The 20,720-nt window shown below is 34.7% G+C and overlaps 1 protein-coding gene across 3 annotated transcripts in view; it reads right to left on the bottom strand.

Annotated features, from left to right (window-relative positions):
• LOC110103741 (pentatricopeptide repeat-containing protein At5g02830, chloroplastic) overlaps positions 1-20,720 on the bottom strand; it is a 125,567-nt gene that overhangs the window by 54,871 nt on the left and 49,976 nt on the right. For 2 of the 3 annotated variants that reach the window (XM_020832557.2, XM_028692316.1), the window contains exons 3-7: positions 19,251-19,455; positions 2,443-2,550; positions 2,050-2,214; positions 1,582-1,894; positions 1,318-1,502 (exon numbers count right to left, since the gene is read on the bottom strand). In XM_020832557.2, coding sequence (XP_020688216.1) covers positions 1,318-1,502; positions 1,582-1,894; positions 2,050-2,214; positions 2,443-2,550; positions 19,251-19,455 — 976 coding nt within the window. The remainder of the gene's footprint in view (positions 1-1,317; positions 1,503-1,581; positions 1,895-2,049; positions 2,215-2,442; positions 2,551-19,250; positions 19,456-20,720) is intronic. The other variant, XM_028692315.1, reaches the window with a different exon arrangement.

Here is a 20,720-nt window from a genome sequence, read left to right as displayed (position 1 = left end):
TGGTCCACAACCACTTGAGATGATGGAATCCTAGGATATTGATCGGGTTTGTCAATATTCCCCCTATCATCCGCTAAGCTAAAGGCATCAAGTAGCTACTACTATAAGCTAAATGCTAAGTATCTAATGACTAGTCTTAGTCAAAAGTTATCTCTCATCGTCAAGATGAGTAATCAACCAAAAGGGCTTGTATTTATGGGAAATTTACAACTAGATCATAAAGTCGTGAAATATGAAGGCAAAATTTATAGGTAATTTTTTATCTGTATTCTAATATATCTTTTAATAATTTCACCTGGAACCACAAATTCTCTCGTTGGAAGTTCCGAGGGTAAATTTTTTGTTCTCACATAATGTAAGCCTAGTATGCTGACACTAGAAATTGATGCTAGATCCGCTAGACCAAATTTAGTTGTCACAAGTTTTCATATAATGTCCTGAAGGATATATAAGGTTTAAACATGATGTCAATATGGGCCTATTATTGCATACACAATGAGAGAATTCTGAGGCTACAGATTAAATATAGGATACAACCAGTGCATAAAGCTACTAATAATAAAATGGTCTGCGGATGGGTTAAAGTCATGTAAAGGCGTACAAGCAATAATCTAAAGGAAAAAAAATTGCTTGAAGAAAAACAGTGCTGATTTGATAATAAACTATAATCAAGGAAAATGACAACGAAGGTCATTTGATATTTGTGTTACTATCCCATATTCATATATATATTGTCGTCTCAAAAGCAGCAGTATTCACACTTATCACAATTCTCTCCATTATTTATTTGCTTTTTTTTTCATTTCGACTGTCTAGGTGGGATTTCTTGTCATGAAATGTGATGTATCAAAAATTTCTTTATAAACATTTGTGTGTTGAGGGGGTGCGGTGTCCTGCAAAATTGAGACACTTCACAAGACAGGAGAAAACAGAAAACAAAAAAAAAGAAGATACTGACAAAAAAATTTACCAGATTCTTTTACACAAGCTCATGGTGCAGCTCGATAGCACAACTCTACAGGCAAGGAAAACTTAATTGACAATCAAGCATCTGGGTTTACATTATTTTCTTTGCATTTTCTTTTTATTATGAAAAAAAATGGAAAGCTATAGTCACTTCAACGAGCATAAAGAGAAGTTCAACAATAAGACATTCGAAAGAGCGTATAATCAAATACATATAAACCCATATTTATAAAAAAAAAATGCAGGGATAAGAGGTGGCAGTAATGTTCCCATGATAAGCATCAAGGCAGCAGCACAGAGCAAGTACAACAGAAAATTTGCAAACAAACTTTTACAAGAATAAAACACAACCTGCATTACTCCTTTCATATCATAAGCGTTTCCATAAATATCAATCAGAACAGACCAGCTTATGTGGTTAGGAGATAGGCCCATCGTTTTCATTTCCTTGATTAAAGCTTTTGCACGGAAGTGATCAGTTCCACAGGCTTTCATTAAAATATTAAAAGTAGCAACAGTTGGTTTGAAGGGAATCACTGCAACCAATCAAATGTTGCTTGTTATAGAAATAGCATATAGATGGATTCAAAATTGGACAAGGATCGATAGGTAGACCTTGTTTAGTGCCTTGGTCAAAATTGACAACTTCAAATCCGGTCTCTTTCCAGGCATAGAAAAATCGAAAAGCTCGATCATACTGGCATGATTCAACACAAGCATAAAGAAGACTGTTGAAACAATACGCATTTGGTTCACAACCAGCCATAAGCATTTCCTCAAATATCTTAATGGCCTCATCAACCAGAGTAGCACTCGCACATGCACTAATCAATGTTGACCAAGTAACTACATTTGCCCGTATACCAGCTATAATAATCTCGTCTTTAATTTTAAAAGCCCTTTCCAACATTTTTGCATCAGCAAACACCTGAAAAATAGAAGGAATCACAAAATATAAGCTCAACTAACAATTAGAGTGGGCTAAAGGACAAAATGCAGCTGAAGAAGTAATGGAAAAAAAACAAGAGATTATTGGATATACAACTGAAGTACTGAACTGAAGGATTCCACATTGATTCAAACCTTCATCATGGTACTATATGTAATGATGTCCAACTTGAAGGCTCCATCTGATGCTACTTGCTTTGCTTCATCATAGATCTTCTGTGCTAAATCAACTCTTTTGGCATTCTGGCATGCCTTCAAAAGTATGTTATATGACGTCATATCAGCTGTCACACCCAAGATCTGGATGCATACTGCAAAATTAGTTAGCCCATTTTTATGTGAAAAGCCATAATAGGTAAAGATAACAGAACTAAGTTTGTCTTCTCTCAGCAGAATCCCACTTGAGAATTTTTGTGGAAACTTGAAGTTTTAGGGTTCAGAATCTGACTTATTCAGACCTCAAACTCTCATACAATGACAATGTTCATTCATTAAGAGGACGTAACAAACATAAGAAGAAGGCAGTACTTGCATATGGTTGTAAACGTTCAAGGTGTAGCTCAAATCATGGGAGTTCACATTCATGAGACTGTTGAAGAAGAATATATTTGGGGTTATATTTCTGGCAAGCAACCCCTGCATCAGATATTAAAAATATGAAGGAAATAAGAAATGCCTAATAAGTGAAATCAAAAGATAAATAACATGAAAAGTTCAATTGCCAGAATATACAAAGTTAACCTGCTCCGAGAAGCGCCAAACCTCACATCATTATGCATTAGGAGTCAAATGCTCAATTGTGAACCTAGTTAAATCATTTTGTTATATATACGTAAGGCCTTCAATTCCTTTAACACAGAAAACTCATTTCAAAAATACAAATTCTCGATGCTATGCCTACAAGGTACAATTATGAGATCAAAGCTACTAACCCTATCCTCTACATTGAGGGTAGAGTTGGCAAGGCCTATAATGCAACAAATACTTACATGAATTCAAATGACACATAAGACATGAACCAATCATTTACCAGCAAACGAGCAGAGTTAACAAAGTTTCAAACAAACAAAATGAAAACATTTAAATACTCCGGTGAATGCCATGTTCACAAAAAAATCTCAACTAGAGGGGATCATATTAACAAAATGCCCCCAAATTTCAAAAGAAAAATATTTTGGATTCAAATCTTGATAAAATCCATCCATTATCGGCAATAGTTTGTCAATGGTGGCAAATTTAAGATAACCTAAGCTTACAAAGCATCAATGTCATATCAAATGTACCTTTATGGTCACTCTAAGGATTCGACGCTAATAAGGATATGGCACGTCTTTCAACCAAGTGATTTTCCCACAAAATTACACTACAAAAATACGATTATGTCTCGAGCCCTTTGACCAAGTGATTTGCTGCAACATGACATTATTAAATTACAGTCATAACCAAAACCCAAATGTTTATAATGGCTCAAATCTCCTAAGTGGTTAATTGAGGAGTGCACTTGTGAGGGGCATGAATCCCTTTTAAAGCTAAAGTCAGCCTAAAAATATCTTTTTAGACAAACATCCAACCTGACACTGCCGTTGCCAGGTCTCAAGTCCTGGATGAGAAAAGTGGAGGGTTGCGTTAGGTAGTCGACAGCCAGCGTAAAACTTGTCGAATAATCATGACATGAATCCTTAAAAAAATTGTGTTAATGCTAGAGCGTCCGCTGGAAGCGACGCACTGTATGGCCTAAATACAACGACAAGTGAGCAAGGGCCGTTGCACTGGCGCCCGGGTGCAGTGTTAAATAGGCAAGGGTCCCACATCAACGAAGGATATGGGCAAAGAAGCTAGTCCATGAAACTAAAATTAAGATAGAAACTTGGAATATAGGTTCCCTTACAAGAAAATTAATGGAATTAATAGATATTATGATTCTTATTCTGTGCATTCAAGAAACTAAATAGGTTGGAGAGAAGGCTATGGAGATTGATAGTTTAGGATTTAAACTATGGTATTCAGGTAGGAGTCGTACTAGAAATAGTGTATGTGTGAATTATAGATAACAGTTTGAAGGATAATGTTATAAAAATTAATTGAATTAGAGATAGAATTATAGCTTTAAAGATTGTTATTGATGCTAAGATTGTTAATATTATAAGTGCTTATGCCCCTCAAGTAGGTTTGAATATGGGTTCAAAATTAAAATTTTGAAATGACTTAGAAAAATTAATACAAAAGATATCTCTTGAAAAAAAGAGTTTTTATTGGAGGAGATTTAAATAGACATGTTGGTAAAGAGGTAGATGATTTTAAAAGTATTTATGGTTTCCATGGGTTTGAAACGACAAATGAAGGTGGTAAGACCATATTAAATTTTTCTTTAGCTTACGATTTTTTAATTGCTAATATCTTATTTAAGAAAAGAGATGAGCATCTCATCACTTATAAAAATGGATATAGTAAAACTCAGATTGATTTTTTTCTTATAAGAAAATTAGATCGTTTAGATTGCAAAGATTGTAAAGTTATTCCGAATGAAAATTTATCTACCCAACATTGATTATTAGTTTTGGACTTTAAGATAAAGGGGCAGAAAATAAAAAATAAAGTAAAACGATATTCTAGGATTAGATGGATGCATTTAAAGAATATTAACAAAAATATTTTTGAGAGTAAAATTTTAGATCTTAAGATTTTGTCTGTGCATGAGGATGCTAATGTTATGTGAGAAAAAGTGGCTAGTAATATTAAGAATATTACAAAAGATGTGCTTAGATTATTAAAGGGTAAAGCTCCTAACAATAAAAATAGTTGGTGGGGGAATCCAAATGTGCAAGAAAAGATAAAAAATAAGAAGATTTGTTATAAAAATTGGTTTAAATGTAAAAATTCTGATAATTGGGATAAATATAAAGAGGCACGTAAGGAATCTAAGAAAGCACTATACGATGCAAAGATCTTAGCTTTTAATGATTTATATAATAGATTAGATACTAAGGAGGGAGAAAGATATATGTATAAGTTAGCCAAACAAAGAGATAGAAATAGAAGGATTTAGTTCAAGTAAAATGTATTAAGGATAAAGATCAAAAAAAACTTTTTTTAGAAGATGATATTCAACAAAGGTGGATGAGATATTTTGCTAAACTTTTTAATGAACAATGTAAAAATACGATTGAATTTAGTGACCTTATCATCCTAAATGAAAATAAAGATTTTTATTTTTATTGGTGTATTAGTAAAATCGAAGTTAGAGAGGTTTTAAAGAAAATGAAGGGTGGAAAAGTTGTTTGATCTGATGATATTCCAATAGATGTGTGGAAATACTTAGGAGATGAAGGAATTTTTTCGCTTACTAAACTTTTTAATACTATTTTGAAGACTAAAAAGATGTCTGGTGAGTGGAGAATGAGTGTGTTAATTCTTATTTTTAAGAATAAAGGTGATGCACAAGATTGTGCGAATTATAGAGGAATTAAGTTAATGTGTCATACTTTAAAACTATGTAAGTGAGTTATGGAGCGGAGCGTAGATTGTGGCGTGATACTGATGTTTCTCAAAACCAATTTGGATTCATGCCGGGTAGGTCTAAAATGGAATATTTAGAGTATAATTTTAGTAGTAATAGACCTAGTAAGAAGATTGTGACTTTGGGGGAGTCATTAATAAGAGTACATATTTTAGATATCTTGGATCTATTGTTCAGAGTGATAGTGAAATAGATTTGGATATTATCAGCAGAATTCAAGTTGGATGGTTGAAGTGGAGGAATGCATCGGGCTTGTTGTGTGATAGAAAAGTCCCCCTCAAACTTAAGGAAAAATTCTAAAAGATTGTGGTGAGACGTGCAATGCTTTATGGTGCCGAATGTTAGCCATTAAAAGAGAAGCATAATAATAAGTTAAGTGTTGCAGAGATGAGGATGCTCAGGTGGATGAGTGGCATTACCCTTAGAAATAGGATACGAAATGAGCATAAACGTGAAAAGGTTGGAGTAGCTCTAGTGGAAGATAAGATTAGAGAGAGTCTCCTTAGATGGTTTGGTCACATAAAACGACGGCCTTCCGATGACCAAGTTAGGAAAGTAGAGATATTAGATTTGACTTATGTTAAGAAAGGTAGAGGTAGACCTAAAAGGACTTGGTTAGAAAATATTAAAAATGATCTTTCTTTATTAGATTTAAATGAGAATTTGACTTATAACAGGACTCAATCGAGAAAAAGGATTCATGTAGCCGACCCCACATAGTGGGACAAAGGCTTGATGTTGTTGTTGTAGACAAATATCCATCCTAAGTCTACAAGATCTCCTTATATAACGCAAACCCATAGCTGCTAGTAAAGATCCTTCAGTTAGGTGTTGGTGGGGAAAAGGATAATGATATAAAGGTGTGCCTCTCATGTATAAGATTTAATAAGAAGAGATAAGAATAGGAGCTCAGAGTGACAAGCTATATATATCATATCTAAACCTATGTTACAATATTTACGATAAGTCATATCAACTCAAAATTAAATCAAGAAAGTGTAGGTTACTCCATCTCCTAAAAGGACTAGGCTGCCTAAGGCTAATTAAACTCAAGAATACCTCTAAGAGTAACTCTCGATATATGAAACATACATTTATCCTAATTGTTAAGGTTAATTATCAAAGGAAAGATTATGATTCAAAAAACTATTGACTTGATAGCATAGTTTATGCTTAAAGATGGATCAATCTGCAGGGCAGAGGGTGAACCACCAGGACAAAGAAAGATGATCATTTTTTTACATAAAAGATTTATATAATTAAAGTTGTTGAATCATCAAAGACTCAACAAGGACTATGATGGGCTCAAAAAAAGGGATAGTTGGTAGGGAATAAGAAATCCGATAAATGGTAGAAATAGCCTTGGTTGGATATTGATAGATCCATCATCTCCAGGCTATCTAACTTGAAATCATTTAGTTGAGAAAACAATTCACCCAACTTAACCATGAGAGAAATTATGCCAACAACCATAAATAACAACATCCAAAATGCGCCTCATGATTTCAAACCAATAGAGGAAAATTCAAATTTCCTAGACAGATGAATTCTAAAAGGTAAATTTGGTCAAATGATGGATTTCAAACTCTAGTGGAACAAGGAATTGTCACCATAAAAAAGTAAATAAGATAGCCCAGTTATGCACAACCAGAGCCACTCAATCGGGCTTATAATCCAGTATATGTTAGGATTGCCGCTACCTAACCGTATTAAAATCCATACATGTTGCAAATCTAGATTCAAGGATTATTATTTTGATGAAAACAAACATTTCCGTTTGATTGCCTAACCTTTCAGGTTCACAAGATCAAGTGCAATTCAAGCCAGCTCAAGATTGAGTGTGTTTGCTAAAATGTATTTTTCCCTTTCTTGAGTGAAATGTAATGTAATGGATCCCCAAGCTAAGTAACCTTACACACATACACACAGGGGGAGATTTTTAGTGAATTAGAGTTTCTGTTTTGTTTTGATCATATCATCCAGAACAATAGAAATATCATCCTGGACAATCCATTGAAAATAGAAACCATAATTAGGGCAGCCATGTTAAGTCGGTCCGATTAAGCAAATCGTCCTGGACAATCCTCCCCTCGTCCGGGAAGATATGCTAAAATCAAAAATTCTCAGCCACCAGAATGATTTAGGCATGTTTGTATTTTTAGAATCTCGGTCTAATCATTCTGGACGATTCACTGCAATTATGCCTAAATTAGTTAGGTGATTAAAGAAAGCAACCGAGGATTAATCAATCAATCACATCGTCCGGGACTATCGCAAGATCGTCCGGGACGATTAGTTATAAATCCTCATCGTCCAATATAACTCACCTGGACATCCCGAACTATGTGCTGGACGATCAGTTATAAATCCTCATCGTCTAATATAACTCACCTGGACGTCCCGAACTATGCTGGACGATATGGCCTTATTTGTACTAATCGTACCGGACGATAAGATTATCATCAAGGCCGATCAGTTATATTGAAATCGTCCAGCACAGTTGTCCTAGACGACCCGAACTATGTGCCGTATGATATTGGTCGTTTTTGAACTAATCGGACAGGACGATATGTCTATCGTCCCGGCCGATCAAGTCATTTTTTACAGATCATCCTGACTTTTCTCCTGAACGTCCCGAACTATTTTCTAGATGATCTCTTGAGATTGAACTAATTGTCCAGGACGATCGCAGGATCGGCCCGGACAATCAGAACAGACCATGTCTTCTAATCGTCCAGAAGAACAAGATCGTCCAGGCCAAAAAGGGCTGAGTTACACTAATCGTACAGGATGATCTTTGACGGCAAGTTGAAATTTAGGGTATTTTTTAAGCCCTTCTATTTAAGATTTTTTGCTGATAATTGAAAAAACTTTTTGTTGTTGTCCTCTTCTGAGAGAGTCTTGAGAGGTAAAGGGAGAGCTTGAGAGAAAGAGAGGATCTTCTGAGGGGTAGTTTGTGAGGTGTTCACAAAGGTTACTCCAAGCAATGATTCAAGTCATCTTCTCCATTCGTCGTCCCTTGTCCCTTGGTGGCTCTGTGGGGGGAATCGTCAGCAAGAAGATCAAGGTTCTCTGACTGCTTCAGGATCAATGGTCCGTTGGTTCTCAAAGAACCTGTTGTAGGGGTTCTAAAGAAAATTTCACTTGTTGCAGGGAAAGGAAAACAAGTTCTATATGAAGTTATTTTCGAAACCCCTAAGTCTTCGAAGGGCGCTTCAATGTTAAATAAGACGTTCGAATTTGAGGCTTCGTCATCTTCATACATGAATCTGTTTGTCAAAGGATTTGGAAATGCAATCAATAAAGATAATTCTTTGAATGAGAATGCTGGAATAAACCTCTTGGATGGTTGTGGAAATGCTCATAAGAATGTAATTGAAGAATCTTCTGTCCAGATTAACAGGGAAGTTATTCCTAATGGTGTGAATGTTGTGAACGATAAGGCTGGAAATCCATGGACTAGACGTCCTAATGTCAAAATTAGCTTTAAAGATGAAGAATCAATTTTATCATCTTGCTATCAAACAGTTTGAACCTACTGTTAAATCCAATTCTGAAAAGTTTCAATGCTCGATAGTGGTGAAAGTTTTTGGTAGTAATATTCCAATACACGTGATTGCAGAGGAGTTAAGCCGGCAATGGATGCAGTTTGGAAAGTTCCATCTAACTATTCTAGGCCTTGGATGGGTTCTATGCTCATTCTATTCATTTGAAGCTATGGAAGGAGTATTAGCAAGCGGCCCTTGGTTTGTTCGTGAACACATTGGGGCTAGACAAGTGGTCACCGGAATTTTCTCCTACTTCTCTAAAGTGTTTGAATTCACCTATATGGGTAAGAATGTCTCATCTACCTCTTTATTGTTGGGATGAAATTAATATTTCTCATATTGCTTCTTTGGTGGGAACACCGTTGTTCTTGGATGGCAATATGTTCCAATGGGGGAGAAGAGAATTTGCTAGAGTTTGCATTCATGTTGCTCTAGACAAACCACTTTTTCAGGGGTATGGGTGGAAGGACTTGAAGGTCGTTTTTTTTCAAAAGCTAGAATATGAGAAAATTTCCACTTTTTGCTTCAAATGTGGGAAAATAGGTCATCTAACTAATGTTTGTGGATCAGAGATGAACTCTGCTGCTCCTGAGAATTCGAGATTTTTCTAATTCTGAGATTGCTTATAAGGAGAATTCTGAGGTGGTAGCTAATGAAAGAGGAATGTCTTATGGCCCATGGATTCATGTTAGTTATGGTAGAAAAAGGAAGTTTGGTGCTCCTTTTAGAGGTGTTCAGAACAAATTCAAGCAAGCTAAGCCTGCCCCCATTTATGTCAAAAAGGTTCAGCACATGAAGGCTACTGAAATTGAACAAGATGTGAAGAATTCTGAAGAGAACAGAGCTGTTGTGCCAGAAATCATTGAAAAAGATCATGTAAATGCAATACAAGAAGTGCCAGTTATAGAAAATGATGTGGAAGATGTTGAGTTGGTTTGTGGTTCCTTTGAAAAGCATGAGTTGAAGATTGTCAACCCCTCGGTTAGTAATGAGGAGCCATTACTTAATCATGCTAACAAGTTCAGTTTATTAGAAGTAGACATTGTGGATGACAAGCCTTTTTCTGAAAAGGCTGTAGCAGAATCCGGTGCAATTGACAAGGAGGATGGGGAATTGAGTGAAGTTGAATGCTCTAATCCATCTGATAAGAAGATTTAATCTGATGCTGTGAAGTTTAAGCTCCAAAAAGAGCTTAGATCACTTGGGAACAAGAATGTTCGTTCTCGGAATAGAAGAGCTGAAATATTGAAGAGAAATGCTAGTGGGAGAGATCCCACTATCATTCTTAAATGACATCCATTATTTTTTGAAATTGCAGAGGGGCTAGGAAAGTTGAGGCCTCTCGGTACTTGAAGGAAATTGTGAAAGATCATGATGCTTTGTTCGTTGGCTTAGTTGAAACTAAAATCTCTTCAATTGATGCATTTGAATTCAAGAAGTTTATAGGTGAGAAATGAAACTTTTTCCTTTTTCCTGCAGATGGGCTATCTGGTGGTATCTTAACTTGCTGGAGGTCGGACATTGCCTCCTTTTCTATCAAAGAAGCTAATTCTCAAGTTGTGGTGGGGGAACTTAATATTGCCAATAAAGGCGTTTGGTTGATAGCCACTATTTATGGTAGCAGGGATTGTTTCAAGAGAAGAAGTTTGTGGAGTAGCCTTGAAGTGCTTATTGATTATAATATTCCAGCTATTGTGGGGGGTGACTTCAATTGCTTATTATCTCAAGATGATAAAAAACGAGGTAAGAAGTTTGTTATGTCTCAAAGGCCGCAAGATATGCATTCCTTTTTAAGCAATTGTGACTTTCATGAAGTTGGAATTATTGGTCCTAAATAAACATGGTGCAACAATAAAGTTGGAGGAGCTTGAATCTTTGAAAGATTGGATCATTGCTTACTTAACTCTGCTGCCTTGAAGGCAATCAAAAGAGCAGTTGTTAGGCACTTGGCTAGGTTAGCTTCTTGCCACTGTCCCATTATGCTGAAATTTTTTTCTAAAGGCCATTGTAGGAGTCGGACAACTATGTTTGAAGACGTTTGGGCTACATTTCCTGCATCCTATGCTATTGTTTTTCATTCTTGGAAGAAATCTGTAAGGGGAAGCAATGTGCAAAAGAGCTTTGAAAGCTCTATTCTTTTGGAGTAAGGCAAAGCACAAGAGTTTGTTTGACTTGAAGGAAGTTCTTAAAAATGAAATTCTGGAATTGCAAGTTGAAGAATCAAGCTGTGGAGGACTCGCGGATCAGAGGTTACTTCTTTTAAAGTCCAAGGTTAATGAGCTCAATTCCACTCTTGGCCGGCTTTGTACTTGGTGGAGGCAAATAGCAAAAGTTCAATGGATGAAGGATGGTGATTATAACTCAAAATTCTTTCATGCCTATGCTTCATCTAGAAAGAATGCCAATTGGATTAATCAAATCAAAAACAAAGATGGGGAGCTAATTGAAGACCAATTGAAAATTGAAAGGATCTTCTTTAACCACTTCAAAGACAAATGGAGAGAGCGTAGATGTCTTCTTAATGGGTGGCCGTCCTCTTCAGTCAAATTAGGAGATGATAAGAGGTTACTCGAGAAGGATTTCTCCTTTGATGAGCTGGAGCATGTGATCAAGCATTTGGAGTCAAACAAGTCTCCAGGTAACGATGGCATTACCTACTCCTTTCTTAAAGCTTATTGACCTGTTATCTAAAATGATGTTTGGTTGGCTATTAATTCTTTCTTCACTTCTGGTAAATTATGTTCTGAGTGGAAGGAAACGAATGCGGTTTTGATTCCTAAAGTAAATAATCCTTTGACTCCTAATTATTGTCCTATTAGCCTCTGTAAATCTATTTACAAGATTGTGGCTAAATTGTTATTTAATAGGATGTCTCTTTTATTCCCTAAAAAAATTTCAGAAGTTCAGTATGCTTATGTTAAGGGCCTATCTATGTCGAATCAGATTTTACTTCCCAAGAACTTTTTAACAAATTCAGATATTCTAAATCAAAGAAGGGGTTGATGGCTATTAAAATTGATATGGTACAAGCTTATGATAGCATGAGTTGGTCCACTCTTAATCAAGTGCTTGATGGTTTTGGGTTTCCAAGTAAATTTTCTAATCTTATTATGAAGTGTGTGAAGATGCCGAAGTTTTCTATTATAGTGAATGGTGGTAACTCTGAATGGATTGAAGCTAGAAGTAGGTTTAGACAAGGTTGTCATTTGTCTCTTTACCTCTTCATTATGTGCTCCCAGTTATTGACAGATGCTTTGCTCAGAGAGGAAAAAAGGTGGGTATAAGGGTAGCTCCCAATGCTCCTTTAATATCTCACCTTATGTATGCTGATGATGTAATGATTTTTTTTTAGGCCAATCTTAAAAGCTTGAAGAAAGTGAAGAACATAGTTGGAGACTATTATAGATGGACTGGACAGAAGATTAATGTGCTTAAATCTTCTATTCTTTTTGGGAAGTCGGTTAAGAGGCGGATAAGGAGATCTCTATCAAAGATGTTTGGCTTCAAAGTTGTTTATGAAATGGAGTATTTGGGAATTAAAATTGCCTTAAGAAGAATGGTTTTCTCAGATTTTCAAAATTTATTAGTTAAAGCTGCAAATAGATTGAGCTCATGGGGAAATAAGTTTATGTCACTTGCTGGAAAATTGATTCTTCTTAATTTAACTCTTCTTTCACTTTCTATTTTTTGGCTACGCATTCATTAATCACTATGGGAGTCTTAAATGATTTTGAGAAGATGTGCAGAAATGTTTTTATGGCATAAAAATGATACTATGAAGGGACTACATTATGTAGCTTGGGATGTTTTTTGTATGCCAAAAAGAAATGGAGGGTGTGGTTTGCAATCGATTGTGAAGAAAGTAGGCCCTTTGAGGGATAAGTTTGCTTGGAACTTTATATCGAAGCCTAACTCCCTTCTCAACAGAACGTTGGCGTCAAAATATGGGTCTGATGTGTTGAATGCAGATTGCAGAAATTATTCTTCTTCAGCTTGGAAGATTGTATTAAATGGTGCTAAGTTTCTTCATCCAATTGTGAGATGGAAGGTGGCGACTGGTAGGGAAATCAATACCATCATGGACACTTGGATTTTGGATAAAAGCATCAATAAATGGCCTACCTTTGTTGCAAATATGAATGAAGAATCTTATTTCCTTTCTGGATTCATTAGTGATGGTAAGTGGAATGAATGTAAATTGAAGGAATTTTTTGGGCAGCAGCTAGTGGAGATCATCCTTTCCGTCCCAATTCATTCTGGTTTGCTGAAAGATCAAATGGAGGTGCAGTTCAAATGTTCTGGGAAGACAATTTCGGCTTTAGTGATGGGGGCAACTTATGCTGAAGACTTGGAGGATGAATATTGGACCTGGATGAAGAAACTCAAATTAAGACCAAACATTGCTCTGTTCTGGTGGCGTTTGAAGAGAAATGCATTTCCATATAATCATTTTCTACACTATAGAAAGCTGGAGGATGGTGATGGCTACCCGAGAGGATGTGAAGCAATGGAGAATTCTGAACATGTTGCGGTCAGCTGCATGAAATTGCATCAGGTATTCAGTTTTATTGCTAAATGGGGCTTTGTTATTCCTGCTTGCCATTCGTTGGAGGACTGTTATGATAACTTGAAGCTTCTTGCAAATTCTAATCCTTTCCAAGGAAACCTGTATTGCTCTGTTGTTTTTTTCTGTTGGAAGAGCAGAAATAAGATAGTTCATAATGGTTTGGATGATTGTTCATCTTATATAGCAGCAAATTCTGTTAGCCATGCAGTTGCCTCGTTTTCTACTAATCTCATTTGGGAGAACTGGGATGCTAATCAGCGGTGTAAGTTGTCTCCTTCTGGGCGTCCTCCTCCTCCTAAATGGATCAAAGCAAACGTTGATGCTGCATTGAAAAGTACAAATAAAGCTAGTATTGGTGGGGTATTCAGGGATTGTAAAGGAAGATTCTTATGTGCTTTTTGGCTTCAATTGTCTACATTGGGATTGCTCACAAGCAGAGATATTATCTATTCTATATTTAAAGAGATTTATTCAGGATAGGATGTTTAATGCGGAAGGAATCATTATTGAAGGTGATAACTTTAATGTTGACAAACTTTTTCAAGATGTTTGAATAAGGTTGATGTGAAGGAGGGCTTCCTAGATCCAAAGGATTTAGGCTTTCTTAGTGATTTTAAACAAGTTCTATTTCTTTTTTCTAATAGAGATTGTAATAAATTAGCAAATGTATGTGCTAACTTAGCTCTTTTTTAAGATTTTTTTTTGGATGACATTAGCTCTAATAATATTCCTCCTACCTTTCTTAATTTGTTAAAGGAGGAATGTGATTGTAAGTAGTTATCTTTAATAAAATTTGCTATATACATTCTCTTTAAAAAAAACTGTAATTATTTTAAAACATTCAGAAAAGTTTTCAAAATCGTTTTTGCTTAAGAATTTTTAAAACTGTCAATTCACCCCCCCCCCAATTCCCCCCCCCCCCCTGGTTAGCCTCGGGCTAGTTCATAAGGGCTTAACATCCTTAACGAACTTTCAATACCTAATAAAGTTATATGCCCTTAAGTGTGAAAGATATTTCTATTATGCAGGATTAATATGCACAAGCACTTGGAGGTTTTGATCGCCAGCTAGCTCAATTTTGTATCTCGTCTAAGGGATATAAACAGAGCAAATTTTATTTTAAAAAAACAATTAAGAGTACCTTAGATTTTTAAAAATTTAAGAGTAGCTTAAATTTTTACGTAAAAAACTATTTTCTTAAAAATTTTAATTATTTATCAATTTATTAAAGTTGATGGAAAATATTTTATCTTCAATCTATTATAATATCATTTATATCTCAGATAATCTCATATAATAATAAAGCGAAGACAAAATATCAACAAACTATAAAGAAATTATAGGTATACACAAAATATTTAACTATGATGGTTATAAAATAATATAGAATATGTCTTATAATTAAAAAAACTGACTTCTGTATATCTAATAATAATAGAAAAAGAAACATAACTTTTAATTACATACTCAGGCTCTTAAATCTACACGAAAATATAAATGATTAGAAGATATAAATTTTGGTAATCTCTCTACTCTTTGTCCTTACCACTTGTGATTTAAATATATATACCTATTTGTCAAATACCAGGAAGAGCATTGAAAGTTTGTGCTAAGTCAAAAACTTTTGCTTATACATTATTGTGTATACAAAGCGTTCTTTAAAATACTGTAAAAACACCTAATACTAAAAATAGTCATCACAGCAAAATATTAAATAACAAAAAAATCAGGCACATCATTTCACCTATGTTCATTAATTTAATAATTTTAAATATTTGATGCATGACCTCCCTAAAAGTAAAAGTGCAATGATCATGCGTCTAATATTTGTAAAAGAGAATATTTCTATCAAACTATTAATATAATAAATTAGCAAAATAATCAACAAAAACTAGAGAGCAAAAAGAGGAGAATGAACGTAGCTTTGCGTCTGGACTACAATAAAATCTTGACATGCGGAGGAAACATATGGATATTTAATTGGATTTCACTTTTTATTTCTGTCTTGTCAGCCCCTCCAAACCGGTCCGACCCAGAATTTTTTACTTTTGGGAAAACTAGTTTAGGGTTGACGCTCCATTTTACGAAAAAACCTGTGAAAGCTCCCAAATCCAATAACTGAGACTTTTGCGGAACTTTTAATACTTGCTGAGAAAGAAAAAAACAAGAAACAACCGATAAAGATTAAGGAGAACGTTACATTCTTCGCGAAGATGACACGCTCACAGGACGCAGAGGCTGAAAGGAGTTATGTAGACGTCTAGGAAACAAAAGTTAAAATGGCTGGAGCTGTTGCAGGTTTCAACTTTTCGGTAAATTTCTAATTCATCCCAAGTTGTTATAAGGGTTTCTCAAGTTTTTATAATTTTTTAAATGGGTTACGCTGTGTGGATAAAAGGTCCATGTTAAAACAAAGCCTAGCATTGGACTCGGCTTTAGTTGCGCTCAAAAGCGCGTCAAAGTTTAGTACAAATGCAGTAAAGCAAAGATACCTAGTAAAAGCACTATGATACATAGTAAAAACTGCGTATTTACTATGTTTTTGCCGCTGAGTGGATAAAATTGGGAGATTTTACTATGGTTTTTGCTAAGCTTTTATTGTTGTGCTTATACTGCGTATTGACAGGGTGTGTTTAAGGATGAGAAAAAGGCATATGAGGTTTACTGCAGTTATGCCCATAATTCTGGTTTTAGTGTGCGCAAGAATCACCACAGTTACTGGCCAAATTCTAGAAAGATAAAATGTAAGAACTTTGTCAATTCAAAATCTGATTTCAAGAAGAAAGTTGATCTAAATTCCCAAACAAAATATCAAAAATCAGACACCAAAACGGGTTGTCCAACTATGATTAGGTTGATGACGCTGAAAATTGGAAGGTGAAAAATTTTATTGAAACCCACAATCATGAATTAGCTAGACCAGCAGACCAACATCTCTTGAGATCATATACGAATATTGATGATGAGAAAGCTTCAATTCTTAAATCAATAACATAAGTTGGGATAAGAACCTTTGATGCATTTCCCTACATTGCAGATGAAGTTGGAGGTATCGAGAATGTTGGATTTTTTAAGAGGGATGCATACAACTTTATTTAGAAAGATAAAAGAGTAAAGATTGAATTTGAGGACACTAATTCTTTGATTCAATTATTTAAAGATCATCAAATTGATGACGTGTTCATATAAGACATCCAAATTGATGAATTTGATATATTGTTAAATTTTTTTTTTATTGATGGGATGAGTAAGATAGATTAAGACTGTTTTGGAGATATAGTGATTTCTGATACTAGTTATAGGCTTAATAAATATAATTTAGTTTGTGCACCATTTATCGGGGTTAATAATCATTGGTATAACATTTTGCTAGGGGTGGTTTTTTCTCAGAGGAAACAATTAAATTATTTGCATGGTTGTTCAGGATATTTGTACGAATGATGGGTGATAACATCCAATAATAATATTTACTGATCAGGACTAGGAAATGGTTAGGGCCATAGAAGTTGCATTACTTCACACTCGTCATAAACTGTGTCAATGACACATATCTAAAAAGGTTCCATCAAAAGTCAGGTGCTTCAAAAGCAACAAAAAAGTCAGAGGACTCTTCTATAAGTGTTTGAGCGAGTGTAACTCTAAGGAGTTTGAGAAAAATATGGGCTAAAATGATCACGGAAGGAAACCTCCACAGCTATGATTGATTGGAAGATCTTTATATGATAAGGAATAAGTGGTCAACATCATTCAATAAGGACTATTTTTGCTAGGAATTCTATCCATACAGCTTTGCGAGTCTACTAATAATGTGTGTCAAGGCATTTCGAAGCCCATAAGTTCTATAACTGATTGTTTTCTAGGCTTAGAGAGGGTGATAATGACTTGGCGTCAAAATGAACAAGATGAGGATTATAAATGCATCCAGTCTGAAATAGTACATATAATAAAAAATAGCGGAATATTAAAGCAAACTACTTGATTTTTTTCAAGAAAACTATTTTCATTTTTTAAAGAAGAATTTTATAGCGTGTGGGTGGAATGAGTATAAACTTTTTCTCGAGTGATTCTTCGAAGTTTTTTCTCTCAAGTGCACAAAGAATAATGATCAATCTAACCATTCGATTGTTCATTTTAATGCAATAGATTGTAGCATTTAATGCACTTGTAGGAAGTTTGAGACGTTAAGTTTGTTGTGGTCTCACTACATGAGAGTTTTGAGGCAGCTGGATATTGTGAAAATTTCTGAGAAGTACCTAATGCTGAGATGGTCAGCAAGAGCTCGAAAATATATATATTCAGACCGCATGGGCATAGGTACAAGAAAGAATAATTCTGAAGCTGGTAGTGGATTCATATTCAGAAATCATCTCTGCAGATTTGCATATCAAATTAGCACACAAGCATAGAAGAATGAGAAGGCCGAGCAGTACATGTTGGCTGTAATGACAGACATGGCTGAAAATATCGACTTGATTATTGATGGAAAGAAAAAGATTATAGTAAATATACAGGGTGATATTACAAAATTGAAAGATCCACCAAAGTGTAGGCCTATAGGCGTCTTTAATGCACGACTGAAGGGCCACTAGGACTAATTGCTTTTCATTATATATTATGAGACAATGTATGTTTTGTTAAACTTAATTTTTTCAATAGAGAAACTTATCGTCAAGGAAAATATAACAGAAATGTCTTCACCTTCATGGAAAATGCATTTCTCAAGCAACCAGTTAGCCAGGGCCTAAGTACACAAGGATGATGATGGATATCATTGCTTCAGAGATGCGATTATAATAATTTTAATTTTAATGATTGTTTGTTAAATTAAAAATAACTTTGTATTAAAATCAATATTTGTATAAAATTCATTATAATAAAATGAGTTATTTTATTTCATATCATCTTACTAAATATGTGTTTACTACGAATTAAATGTGTAAGAAAAATTTTTTAGATAATGTCAATATGACTTGTGTATTCTTTGCACCTTCACTGCAATTTTGATGCGCTTTAACTATGTTGTTGTTACGCTTTGGATGCGCTTCTGCTATGTAATAAATGTTATCTAATCTGTATCGTCTTCTACAATTTTCAAAACTAGTTTCCATAGTTTTCAAATGTCTCTTAATCAATTTTTTTTTATTTCAGATCATCTTACTAAACATGTGTTCACTATGTATTAAATGTTTAAGAAATATTTTGTTGATTGAAGTTAAAAGTCATGTTTCAAAGAAATGGTAAATTTATGATATTCCATCATTTGGTTTGAGGTAATTAGAGATTAATATGGACTTCAAACACTACCAATACCTTTGAAATTTGTCAAATGTGATGGTTTCTTTTCTTACACCAAGTGAGTGAATAAGAAATCATCATTATCTAAAACATTTTTTTTTTATCTACAAGAAACCAAATGAGACTTATTATAATGATCTTTGAATTCATCCTGAATTTTGACCTTAAGTTTAAGGCCTGAAGTTTTTCAGCCCTAGCTTGGTTAGCACTACCTAAGTAAAACTGAAATTTTCTGTTTAGCAAACAAAAAAAGGCCTAATTATTATTTGTGAAAAAGCCTAAAGACAGCCACCTAACCGCATGCTGATAAGAAGATATGCCAGCAGAGCATGCATGCTCCAATGAAATAGCTTATATGACCAGGATTGCATACTTAAGAATGATGCAAACAGTCAATCGAGCACATTACCTCAAACAGTTGCCTTGACTTCAAGAAGTCGCCACATAGACCATATACATCAATTAAAGTTCGACATACATGCATATCGGCACGATCAAATTCTCCACTGAACGCCTTATAAGTTCTCCTAGCGGAAAATTTATCCTTCTTCTTCCCAAACTCCTGTATGATGCAGCATACCAGAAGTTCGAATTGTGGGAAGAGGCTAGCATACCTGCAGAATTTATGCAATGGTGAGCATTGTTATGATATATTTGTCAGTTAACAAAATCCTGATCAAAGTCATTTGCACAAGCATAAGTTTTATATATAGGGCGTGCATAATAAAAAGTACAATCCAGTGCACCCCGCCAATGCTTCAAAAACCATTGAGAAGTCCAATAATTGAAGAACTGGAGCAGCAATCATTAATTCTTAAACAGTGTCGAAGTTTTTTGTGAATGTGTCTACTGAGACTTAGCATGTTTTAACACATCAATAAATATAAGAATTGTGCTAAATGCGTTAATGAATCTACAATAAAAAATAGCCAAAATCATGGAAACTATGCACATCAGATATTGTCCTATGTTGACGCAATCTAGGCTCTCATTAACCTTAATGGGATATGCAAAAACCCCATTGGCCAATCATGAAACCTAAGAAAGTAAACATGAGTTGCAGGAATGAGTACTTATTTAAGAGAGTTATTCAACACAAAGTGAAATCAAAATTGGGCACAAGTAATCTGACACAGTATTTCTAAAGATAAAGATATCATCAATTACAATGCTATGAATTTACAAAAATATGAATGAAGAATTTGATTCATAGCAATAAAAAAGTGCTAATTCATTTGAAAGACCATATCGTAGGACAAGCCATTCAAAAGGCTTATTGAGGATCTTCAATGCATTTTTACATTCATCCCTAGCTCTGGAAGTCTAATCTAGTGATAAGCACTCATAATATCAATCTTGAACGAAATTTTAATGAAGTAATTAAACCCAACGAATCATCTACATAGCGAATGGAAAATCTATATTAGAAGTCATCTTGTTGATAGCTAAGTTATCAACTTACATATATCAAGACCCGTCCTTCTTACAGGCAAGAAAGGTTGGAACTGGACAATTTTTCTTTAATGTAGCCTTTTTGCAGAAATTAGCTTACCTCAAATTTCAGTTCAACATGCTCCTTAAAATTCATGTGATAATGGGATAGACCGAGTAAAAGGGGCATCCGATGCCAAATCTATTGCATGTTAAAAATCATGTTACTAACTCACCAAGTAGTCCATCTGCTATAATGTCGGATATTTCTTCTACTAAAGGCAATAGAATAAATGAAATAGTACAACCAGTTGAGGTAGATTGCACCTCTCAAGAAAGTAGCATAACAATGACGTTAAACTCATTGCTAGTTGCCATAAATAGCTCAATAGCCTCAATTGGCGTTTGGTTTTTACTTTTTAGTCATGGCGTCATGCTCACACTTTTT

The sequence above is a fragment of the Dendrobium catenatum genome, unplaced genomic scaffold (assembly GCF_001605985.2).
Source record: "Dendrobium catenatum unplaced genomic scaffold, ASM160598v2 original_scaffold_171370, whole genome shotgun sequence".
Taxonomy (NCBI): Eukaryota; Viridiplantae; Streptophyta; class Magnoliopsida; order Asparagales; family Orchidaceae; genus Dendrobium; species Dendrobium catenatum.
Note: the sequence above shows the minus strand (reverse complement) of the source record. Positions and strands in the feature narration are given on the sequence as shown.